This window comes from Sinocyclocheilus grahami, unplaced genomic scaffold (assembly GCF_001515645.1).
Source record: "Sinocyclocheilus grahami isolate Dianchi unplaced genomic scaffold, SAMN03320097.WGS_v1.1 scaffold72.1, whole genome shotgun sequence".
NCBI lineage: Eukaryota > Metazoa > Chordata > Actinopteri > Cypriniformes > Cyprinidae > Sinocyclocheilus > Sinocyclocheilus grahami.
Window position 1 is genome coordinate 1389470 of NW_015505251.1, and position 11661 is coordinate 1401130.

At 38.6% G+C, this 11661-nt stretch overlaps 1 protein-coding gene across 1 annotated transcript in view; it reads right to left on the reverse strand.

Annotated features, from left to right (window-relative positions):
• Positions 1-1855: 1855 nt before the first annotated feature.
• mettl16 (methyltransferase 16, N6-methyladenosine) overlaps positions 1856-11661 on the reverse strand; it is a 43929-nt gene continuing 34123 nt past the window's right edge. Inside the window, exons 7-11 of the mRNA XM_016272701.1 lie at positions 8882-8951; positions 7095-7184; positions 6996-6998; positions 2659-2665; positions 1856-1866 (exon numbers count right to left, since the gene is read on the reverse strand). Of these exons, the coding sequence (XP_016128187.1) occupies positions 1856-1866; positions 2659-2665; positions 6996-6998; positions 7095-7184; positions 8882-8951 (181 nt within the window). The remainder of the gene's footprint in view (positions 1867-2658; positions 2666-6995; positions 6999-7094; positions 7185-8881; positions 8952-11661) is intronic.

Consider the following 11661-nt stretch of genomic DNA (forward strand, 5'->3'; position numbering starts at 1 on the left):
CTCTGGCCTAAATGGAAACACGATGCTCGTCCCCCTCCTACCACACTCCCTTCTTCAAGCAGGGCTGCTCGAAAACACCACAGGACGGCCTCCTGAACCTTCAGTATCAATTATACATGCTGTTGGACTCGACTTTACACCGTTTAAGAAATAGTAAAGACACACTGGAGAGACACACAAACTGCTTTTTGACTCAGAGAGGAGAACTAGAGTTTCAGCACGTGATGCACTAAAGGACTTCCACTGCTGTTCAATAGTAAAGTAATTAAGGAACCTACATCTATTTTAGGTGAAAGGATTGGTCGCAGACTGAAAAACATTCAATCACTTTTTTTTTTTAGTTAAACGTTTATCCTGAGTTTAATGTGCAAACCAAGGCAACTAAAAGTAACCCATTCATAGGTTGATTTTCCTGAAAAACGCACATACTGTGGCATATTCAACACTACTGTTTGTTTGAGCAGCATCTGAATGTTAGAATAAAAACAAACAAACAATAGGATCAATATAAAATTAATATATACACTACAATTTAAAAGTTTGGGGTCAGTACCAAAAATACAGTACAATTTTGAATTATTATTACAAGTTAAAACAACCGTTTTCTAATTTATTTGTATTTTAAACTGTAATTTATTCCTGTGATGGCAAAGCTGAATTTTCAGCATCATTACTCCAGTCTTCAGTGTCACATGATCCTTCCGAAATCATTCTAATATGCTGATTGCTGAATATTTTTGTGGAAACTATAATACATTTTTTTCAGGATTCTTTGATGCATAGAACAGAATTCAAAAGAACAGCATTTATTTGAAGCCTTTATCACTTTTAAAATGATAATTGAATGCCTCCTTGCTGAATAAAAGTATTAAAAAGTAAATCAAACACCAATTTTTGCTTCATTTCGTTTAGTGACAGAAATTACACTTCACCTTTAGACAACTTAAAACCATTTTATTAACAGTAAAACAGAATAAATCGCATTAACACTGAATTCACCTGAAAAAACTCTTAGGCTTTGCTCAGCTAAAGTGCATTTATATTAGCTCGCTGTTGTAGGGTTGAAGGAGAATGATCCTGATCAGCGCTTTTATGGTTAATCCAAGTCAAGTCATTCCAGAAGCTTTCTGTATGTCCCTTTACATTACTGCTTTTATTATTCCAACTATTTTAGCACTCACCTAGGCTATGTATAACAACTCGAATTGGTCAAAAAGCTTAAAATGTATTACGAACATAGCACTGAAGAAAACTCTGCTTCATATCAGCCAATTAATAGCAATCAAAATATCAAAAAATTAATCACTGCACAACCTATTGCTACCAGTTTTAAAAGAATCCTCTTAACGCCCAGGGAGGTAAAGAGGTCACAGGTATACGAGGTGCCCTAGATAAACTGAAAAAGACACAGGTGTGTGTGCGTCTGGAACGCCATGAAGCGCATTTGGGTGAAAAGCCAGACAGCATCAAATCATGTGCGCTCAGAGGATAATGAGACTTTTAAGACAGGCATTCTTATCGTTTATGAGTGTGTGTGCGTGTGTGTGTCAGCGAAGGGGGTGGTGAAAGTGCTCCAACCTAATCTCAGCCAATCACAGTGCAGCAATCCACCCCCACCAGTCACCACTATGCTATTTGAACAGCGCACGCTTCCTCCTGCTGAAAAGAGGTGGGGGGGGGGGGGACCATTTGCTATGGAACCAAACAACCAATTACCAGAATACACAAGGAAGCAAAATACACACAAACCAGCAAGCCTTTCAAGTGAAATGTGACTGATCTGTCCCTTTAAATACACTCGATTTCCTGACACTGGAGCTGTTAACAGCTGATTAATGACACATTATTGATTTCTTTAAAGTCCCCCTGTAGTGAAAATCAAGTTTTTTATGTTGTTTATTTGTCTATGTGGTGTTTTTAATATGCTTTTAGACAAACCATGTGCCAATCCATTAATCAACACCATTGCGGAGTATTTTATCCTTAAAACTGTAGTTTCCCAATGGCAGTCCCAGAATCGCGGTTTGAAACAGCGCTCGGTTTGCTACGTCACAATCCAATAACCAATCACGTCAAGGGATCGATTCCTATCACTATGCAAAATATACCAATACCAGCACAAAACCAAACATAAATTAGAGCAAAAACCCCATGAAGCTGTGGTTTAATGTGAATTTAGAACCGCTAACTTGCATTATAACCCGTGGAAACTGTGTAAAAGTAGCCCGGAGTCAGACCCACCTGTCCCGCAGCAGCGTCTGCACTTCACACGCGTATGCTCGCGGGCGCATTCGGCTGCATTCAAGTTTTCAAGGCATTTTAGGACACAACATCGTCAAGTAAGTAACTTTAACGAATGTTACAGTATTCACTGTATGTCCTCTAGTAAAAACATAGTTTTATCAGTCATTATCCGTGTATGCCATTGTTTTGCGTTTACTACAGTTCAGTGGATCAGGAGGACCTGGCTTGTGTGACTGAGTGGAGGCAGGACTAATTTGCATATTCATAGATCCGCATATAGTAAATGAGGCAAGGGTGTAGAGTTATATTCAAGCTATTTTAAGGCATGAGAAAAGTATTTTCACAAGAAAAAACATTTAAATATGTAATTTTGATGATCAAAGATAAGTTTTAAGGGATAAAATATTTGACTACAGGGGGACTTTAGGTAAAAGAGGAAAAAACACCTCCCACATGCATAAACGCATTTCAAGGTTCCACTTTTCTTTGAATACTTCTAATTGTGCCAGACTAGAGAAGAGAAGCTTTTTTTAAACAGAATTTCTCTGGACAACACCTGCCTGTCTGAAGTATTTTGGTGTACCTTTTTTAACAGCTATAGAGGGCAAATGTATAACTGCACACAGGAAATGACTGTCCACCAGCAGGCAATGCAATTTACAACCCAGCATTACAAACTGCTGGCTCATGCTTTTACAGTCACATGCTGAGTAGAATTACAGTCAGCTGTGGTGAAATATACAGAAGTGAAACTGATCGAGAAGATTTCTATCACAGGCTTAGACTGGGTAGTAAAATAATAATAATGATAATAATAATGAGACTACATTTGATATATCAATTGAACAGAAAATCAGCTAAAAAATTCAAGTATACAATTAGCAAATTCGAAAAGAAAAATATAATATTATATTTTAGAATACATTTGATTTCTATTTATATACCTAGAAATATAAAATCATCTAAAAAAATCAATTAATCAATCATTTGGAAAAGTATATATATATATATATATATAAGTATACAATTTCCAAGTGAAAAAAGAAAATAAACAAATTATATTCCAGTCAATTGGCAATACATTCGATAAATCAATTGAAATGGAATCAGTTGGGAAAAAACGATTAAGCAATAAGTTGATCTTTGGATATGTATATAAAAGTATACAATTTGCAAATGCAACAATAAAATAAAAATATAATATTCATTCACAGTATTCATGTCAACTTCATTCATCATGGAAAAAGTGTGATTGTATTTTTATATTTACTAATGAATAGAACTGCCTTCTGATTCTTTGTAATTACATATTACAATAATAAAGTGATGAAAACAATTATATTTAGCATGATCGACTGCTAAACATAATACTGTATGTTTATCATTTTTTATATTCAAATTGTTAATTCTATTTATCCTCATAAATAGTTGATTATTTGATATAGGCCAATCAATAAACTGATTGCGTGGCCCCCATAGTCAACAAGCTTATCATGTAAATTCTTCCTGAGAATGTCACTCTCCCAGTATTATTTGTCAGGGCACCACGATGATCCAAAACTGCAGGAGTGTGTTATATAACTGCAGTACATTTTGGAAAAGCAAGCAGGGGGTTACTGTCCTACTTTCCCTCTGGTTGTAAACCCCCTCCCTGCACAGAGCAGCAGCGCCAGGCGCGCACATGGAGCGAAGGGGGCGGGCTCTGTCCACGCGGATCTTACATGAGGGCGTGGCTAAGGCAGACACATCACCGAGGCGCTTAAGGGGCGTGGCTAAGGCAGACACGTCGCCGAGGCTTCAGAAAGCGCCAGCGGAGGCAGGCACATCACCGAGGCGCTTAAGGGGCGTGGCTAAGGCAGACACGTCGCCGAGGCTTCAGAAAGCGCCAGTGGACGCATGCAGCGCGGGAGAAAAAACAATAGTGTGAAATAAATTAACCGTACACTATTGGGCTAAAAACAGTCTACGAAAATACAATAAAACATTACATCCATTCCCTTCTACAAAAAGGATGCAAATAAGAGCCGCGTAATGTGATACTTAGGTCATTATGTAAAGCGCAACTGAACTGGCACTCGCGCACGTACTTGTAAGCCACCGCCCTTAAAAGCAAGCAGGTATGTTTTCCTACATCGCCACTGCAATGAAGTATTCAATCACGAACTATCCCAACAGCCAAAGCAGATGAGCATTCTCTGCATTTTAATACATGGCTGTCACTATCCGGAAAACACCAGTTTACTACCCTAGAAAGTAAACGTAAGCATAGCCTACTATACTGCAGTTTTGCAGAGTCTTGGTATTATTGGCGTATTATAACATATTTCATGTCACGCACTACACTGATTCCTGCTATCACGTAGCTTGTGACATCCCGTGCAACAATGCCTCATATTAACCGGCTACTGCATTAGAGAACAACACGATTCATTAACGTGACCCTCTGTCTGTCATAAAGGTGTATGTCCCCATATTTTCCTTTTCTTACCACGTGCTTTTTGTTGTTGCAGGGCTTGCAATTCCAAAAACTTCGCCGCCTCTAAAAGCGTCTCGATACTCATCTCTGTTTCTTGTTATGCTCCAAAAACGATTAGAGAAATGAATTAAAAATGCTAAATAGATAGACTCAAATGCTTCTGCTCGGGATCCAATCTGCTCGTCTATAAAAAAAATAGTAAAATAAAAGGAAAGACGTGACTGGATCCCCCTTGAAGTCACTCTTCCACGCACGTAGAGGAGTCACAACAAGATGGCGGGTTATTCAGTCAACATATCGGGCCATTGTACAGACAGTTGGGCTCCGCCCCTTGCACCAACGCCCCGCCCACACACGCTGGTCTTGCAAAACACGGAGATGGCCGTGTTTTAATAACCGCGTATATTCGATGAATTACGATAAAAAACAAACTGACATACGGTCAGTAATACGTGTAGCACCACTTTTCTTCGAAGTTGTTTATAAAGGCCGAAGCAGAACGCTTAAAATATAAATGTCAAATCCAGGTTTTACGCAATACACCTACACTTACCACGCCTCTAGCTGATTAATAAAACATGAGATTAGAGCAGCCAATAGGAACGCAGCCACACAAGGCATGGTATCTGCTCACATGGATGTCATTCTGAATCTGCGCGTTTACCGCCAACTAAAAACGAAAATGTAACATGCAGGTCGACCTCTGGTGCGGTTTCTGATTCAGTCTCTATTCAAACAGACAAGAAGTATCGATAAACAGTCCGCAGTAACGCTCTCGGTTACTCACGTAACCTCGGTTCCCTGAGATGAGGGAACGAGACATTGCTATGGGGACACAGTATATACTGTATGCGTGTGTATATTTACTTTAGACAACACACACTGCTTTACAGCAAAACCTAAAGTATTAAGTACGAAAAGTAAAAGTTATATATAACTTAATGTAATTGGTCTCCCACACTACTACATATTTACATTAATTCATAAAAAATTAACCATTTACTGTGACCAGATATGAACAACTTTTTTATATATAAATATATTAAAGCAGTCATATTTTGACTTCTCCAGCTCTCATCATAGTGGATTCTCACACACTGCTTCAGTCACATGTCTCTCTGCTCCTTTAACAGAGCATCTGTTGTTAGAGCAGATAAACGTGACTCATCACAAGCCAACAGACCATCCCCCTCAGTACCAAAAAACACACCGTCCACACCAATCATCTACTCCATCAGTGTGGGCTGTCCTAGGCGGCTGTGCTGTGGTCTTTGGTGATCGTTAATCATAATAGAAGATCAAGCGCACAGCTAATCTGGCATCCATCACAGGATCTTACTCTACTCAACACCCCATTGTTTGTGCCCTGCTGGAATAAGCAACACATTTAACACAGACTAGACCATACAGCTTAACTGTCTTCCTCGTATAAGGTTAACTACATGAAGTAAATTGGATTTAGGAACACTAAGCTTAAAGGTCATTATTCAATTATTGAACACAAGCAGATGATTTCCACAGTGATCCACAGATGCTGACAACCGGCCTCATTCTGTCCCGCTTTAGTGCGGCTTCCTGCCTGGTGACCTTTGACCCCCCCCCCCACTGTAAATCCACTGCTTCAACAGCTTCAAATCCCGGGCACGCTTTCAGCACTGCAGGGTCCTTTTCAAACCCTACCTTTTTTGTCAGAGTCTTCGCTGTACCCCCTACCTCTCATGCAATACATTTCACGTCTGGATTGATGATCTGACTGTCAAAGAGATTGATCTGGCTTCTGTGCGCTCTGCTAATGGGGCTCAGCTGGCTTCAGAGAAGAAGAATGGACACAGGAAGTGGAAAACTGAAATGGGAGAGAGCGAATAAAGCACAGAAGAATGCGGGTGCCATCCAGATCTAGATGTGTCTGTATGCTGGCTGAGGGAGGAGCGGCTCGCAGACAAATATGTAGGCCAATCTTTCTACTCAAGTGCTTGTGAGGAAAAAGGCATCTGGGACTTGGGGAATTCTCCTGAAAGGCCATAACAAATCATCCTGCCTCCCCTTTCTCCATTCCCTCCACCTCTTTTCCCCTTTTATAGCCCTTCTGAAGTGCGTGACTATATGGCACAGTCACCCTGTCTGGGCAACTGTTGCTAAGAAGGAGCTGCGCTGTGCCTTAGGAAGCAGGTCAAGTGTATCTGATGGAATGGGCTAAAGATGCATTATTAAAAAGAGGGCCGAGCCCAGTGAATATTCAGCAGGTGTTGCTTTCCCACACACAAATGCATCAGACAGACTGGGTGCATGGGTTATGTGAGGACTAGCTGACTTTAAACTGAGGCAAACACTCTCTACTGTCTATAAAGTAATGCAGGAAGTGCTCAGAGCTTACAGGCACAGGCACATCATCATAGAAACTCCAAGCCAGGGCCCAGCGCATGGTCCGACCTTGACAGAACTCGGTGTGTGTTACTTTGAGCACCTGTGAAAGGACAAAAGATGATGAGGAACTCATTAGTGGTGATTAAAACACAAAATAGCCTGTGAATCTTACAAAAAATATCAAGAGAGGTCTGGGTTATATTAAAGATATCAGAAAATCATATTTTGCATAAAGAAAGGATAATTTTTAGGACTGCATTGTGACATATTCATGACAATGAAGCACATTTCTCTCCCATGTAAATGTAAATCTTTATTAGCAATTCATGTTTATTAGCATAATTTATTTACAACAGGTATAATTCAGTACAATATATACCACCATGATATATGTCTACCATTGCTTTTTACAATTAGAGTTGCACAGTATATCGGTATCATATAATTTATCTGTTGATGTCACAGATTCATTTAATTTATCAGTATAATGGATATCGGACGTTTAATTGTTCATAATCATTTTACATATTTTTATATTTAGATTACTTTTGCCATCATTTAATGCTCATTTAAAAACAAAAAATCTTTAAAAACCCATTTATTTCAATGTAATTTAAATTTGCACATTAATATACATACAATTTGCTAAATTAATATACATTTTAATACTGTATGATGTTGTGATGGCTAAATTTACTGGTGACATTTAAAATGTAAAAATAAAAACTAAAATAATTTATTTACATAAAATAGTATAGAATTTTAATACTGACTATTTATCAGACATTACATTTAATATTAATAAGTCCTTCCAAAAAACAAAACAAAAAAATTATATATATAATATATATATATATATATATATATATATATATACATATATATATACACACACACACACACAAATTTATTTATTTAGCATTGTAGTTATTGTAGTTATTATGATACTTTTTACATTACAGTAGGTTATAGATGTTTGGCAGAGAGAGATTAAATGTGCTTGCAAAATATCACATTGCAAAAAATGGTAGGACTGATGGAAAAATGACTTATATAAAATAACTTATATAAAGCAATATAAACACATATATATGCATAGTGTATGACCGACACGAGACCCCCTATCCCAGAAGGCTTAAACAGAGAATTACAGACCTGCTATTCACACAGTGAGGAGTGTTTTAACACAGATTTGTGGGTGTTAGGGGTGAACTATAGGGTGAAATCAAATCCCACTGCTCTTCAGTAAAAAAAACACCACTCAAGTTTGACCTCTGTAGGCAGAGGGCATTCAAACCACAGATAAAAGCAGAGAAAAAGGAGAGGTGAAAGTGAGAGGGCATTAGCATATTAATTAGAGCCACAGTGGCGAGAGGAGGAACTGCTGGACGTTAGCCAGGAGAACAATGACACTAATGGAGGGTGACGGGACTCTGACAACTTCAGATGAATCAAACCACACATCAGGCCTGAGCCGAGCCGAGCAGAGCAGACTGACACCAGACTAATAACCTGTGAGCAGGGAAAATGCCTTTCATTCACAGATATCACAGCGTTCTGACTGTACAGACACAGGCGGAGTAATCGAGAGGGGCTGGAGGGGTGACGTGGGAGCTAATGATGCCTAATGAAATCTGCTCCATTAGCGCTCCCTGTCGTGGTATGTTTTTAGGCCACGCTAGTGAAACTCATTAAGATGAATTAACCTGAAGTCTTGGGGAAACGCCCACTCATTTATCATTAAAGATCTGAGAGGCAAAAAACAAACACGCACGCAGTGGTCCAAGCAAAACTCACCCCTTGTTTCCGCAGCTCATCTTTCAAAGGTGCCAGGCTACACTTCTTTCCCAGCATGCAACTGTACCACCTGTAAACAGAAAAAAGGGCATGTGAAACCACCAGCCTGGACACCGGATCCATGGGAGCACATCAAATAAACTGCAGGATGCAGAGCCGTGGGTTGAATATGGGCTCGCTCTGTGGGAACGGTCAGTTGGGCTACTTTATATTTTTAAGATATGTTTAATTAAAAACCCCACCTCGACAGGGAGCTTTGAAGCTGCGCATGAGACAAAAATCAATGAATATCCACCTTTATAAAAAAAGATGAGGCTTCATCAGCCAGTGCCCACAGAGCGTGGGAGGATACCACGGTTTATGCATAATTGATTGGTGCTCAACTCTTAATTTTCTAGTTCTTTTGGTTTCTAAATTTACAGAATCTTGCTTTTAATCACTGAGGAATAGCTTAAAGGTCAGCATGAAGCATGTTTACAACCCATTTTATCTCTTTAATGTGACATTTATGAGTCAAACAGGATATTCAGTGAATAAATGTAGGGCAAGACTTGATTTTATCCAACTACTGGATTGTGGGATTTAACCAGACGCAAACACAGATTTGTTCGTTATGGAGGACAGGCAGCACCCATTTTTAATTAGGATTTTAAAGGTCATGTTCACTTTCAAGAGTATTCCTTCTTGAAATCCATCATTATTTGCAATTAATGGCATAACTTTTTATTCATCACCATTAACTGCCACTATATACATATATTACATAACAGAACATATCATTCTTTTATATTTACTATGCATGTATGTAACACTTAAATTATTGTATGTACATACAATGCCTAAATAGCCATTTAAATATTAATATTTCATTTAATTGTGTATAAATCATACAACAAATATTTGTAAACATTATTTTGCTTTTATAATTATATTATTTGTAATCATAAACAGCATTAATTTTGTAAATAATTATTATGCATGCATTTGTATGACTTATTACATCTGAGACTAATTTGAATATTTGCAACAAAAAAAATGGTCACACTGCAGAGGGATTTAAAATGATGAAGTGAATGCAAAGTGGTGATTTAAAAACGTAAAAATTTTTGGGCAACATCATAAATCATATGGCGATCATATTATTTTCTTTAGAAAATAACCAAATCAGTCATGCACAAATAGACACAGACTAACTCCATGCTGACTTTAACAACTAACAGACAGTCATGTAATAGACTCTGCTGTAGACTGATATTTGTTGGGTGTTGGTTTGGGGTTATCAAAGGCCAATCTGCCACAAGAACGAGGGAGTGTAGATGAACACACATTACACTGCATATGGAGCCTAAGGGGCCTGACAATGGTTTTATTTTGCGGAATGAAATATTAAAGAGCCCTAATATCCACACATGCTCTCCCAAGTGGAGTGGAGGGAGGCTGTGTGGCACCCCGGCACACTCGGCTAATAACGGGGTACTCCAGCATCTATTAGGCCTTAGAAAGGGGGTGTTTATGCATTCTCTTTAGTTATCAGACCCCAAGGAGGAAGTAGTAACAATTACGATTTCAATAGCACAGATTGTCTGGCATGAGGAAAAATCAGAGTTGTATTTAGTATGTAAGTGAGACTGGAGGAAGACTGGCAGTAATTACAGATCTGAGGGGCTGGAGAGGAAGAAGCATCTCAAGAGGGCCAATCAGAATGCCTGGCTGGCTCTACGGGCACCTGCACACACACACACGCTGCTTTTACGACAGTCTGCTCGCGTAGTCTGAGCCCATGAGAGGGAGCTGGTAACACAGTGAAATGGAAGAGTGCCCAACTTCCCCTGCGGACACCAGTCAAATCTCAACACAAGCAGAAGACACATGAAAGCACTCAAAGGTTTAAAACTACATTTCATATTACATCCAAACAGTGAAGCTTAAATACCATTCAACTTTCCAACTTGTCGATCAACTTTACTATGCACACGCACACATGCACGACCACGTTCCTCTTGGGGTTCAGCTCATGACATGGTTAATCAGGCCTAATGTTGGTTGCTCTGCCGCCCCTCCCTGCCCATTTCACTCCAGCGCTCCACTGACAGTCGTGGCACAGGGGGGCTCGCCGTCTGCCACAGTCACACACACAGCTGCTCCCGTCGGGCGGCCCGGATACCACCTCGGGTAATTATTTACTCTGCCTGTCAATTAATTACGCAAACTCTGTATGACAGATCCATCTGCCCTGCCCCTTTCATCAGCATGGCCTCTTCCCCTCTCTGGCTCTGTCAGTAGAAAACACCTCCTCTGCAGATCTGGACACAGCTTACTCCCTTCACATTACACTCCTTATAGCTCATCCTAAAGTCTCAGTGCCAGACTGATATATCAGTCACTATTTGCACATTTTGAGAGTTTTGGCATCAACCGATAGCTATCGGATTAATAAAAGTCTAAGTTTCATAGTGCAAATTTCCCGTTTAGAAAATTTCTAAATTATATTGTGCAAAATAAATATATTTCATTTGAAACATCATTTTGAATATTATTTTATATTTATTATGCATGCAGCATGATAGATATATCTATCTAGTATTAGTTATACTTTATATTATATAATAAATATTATATATAAATAATTACATTTACATTCATGTATTCTCTGAGTTATATTATTGTATGTATTCTGTCAATCATATATATATATATATATAAAAAATATATATATATACATATATATTTTTATATGTATATATATATATATATATATATATATATATATATATATATAT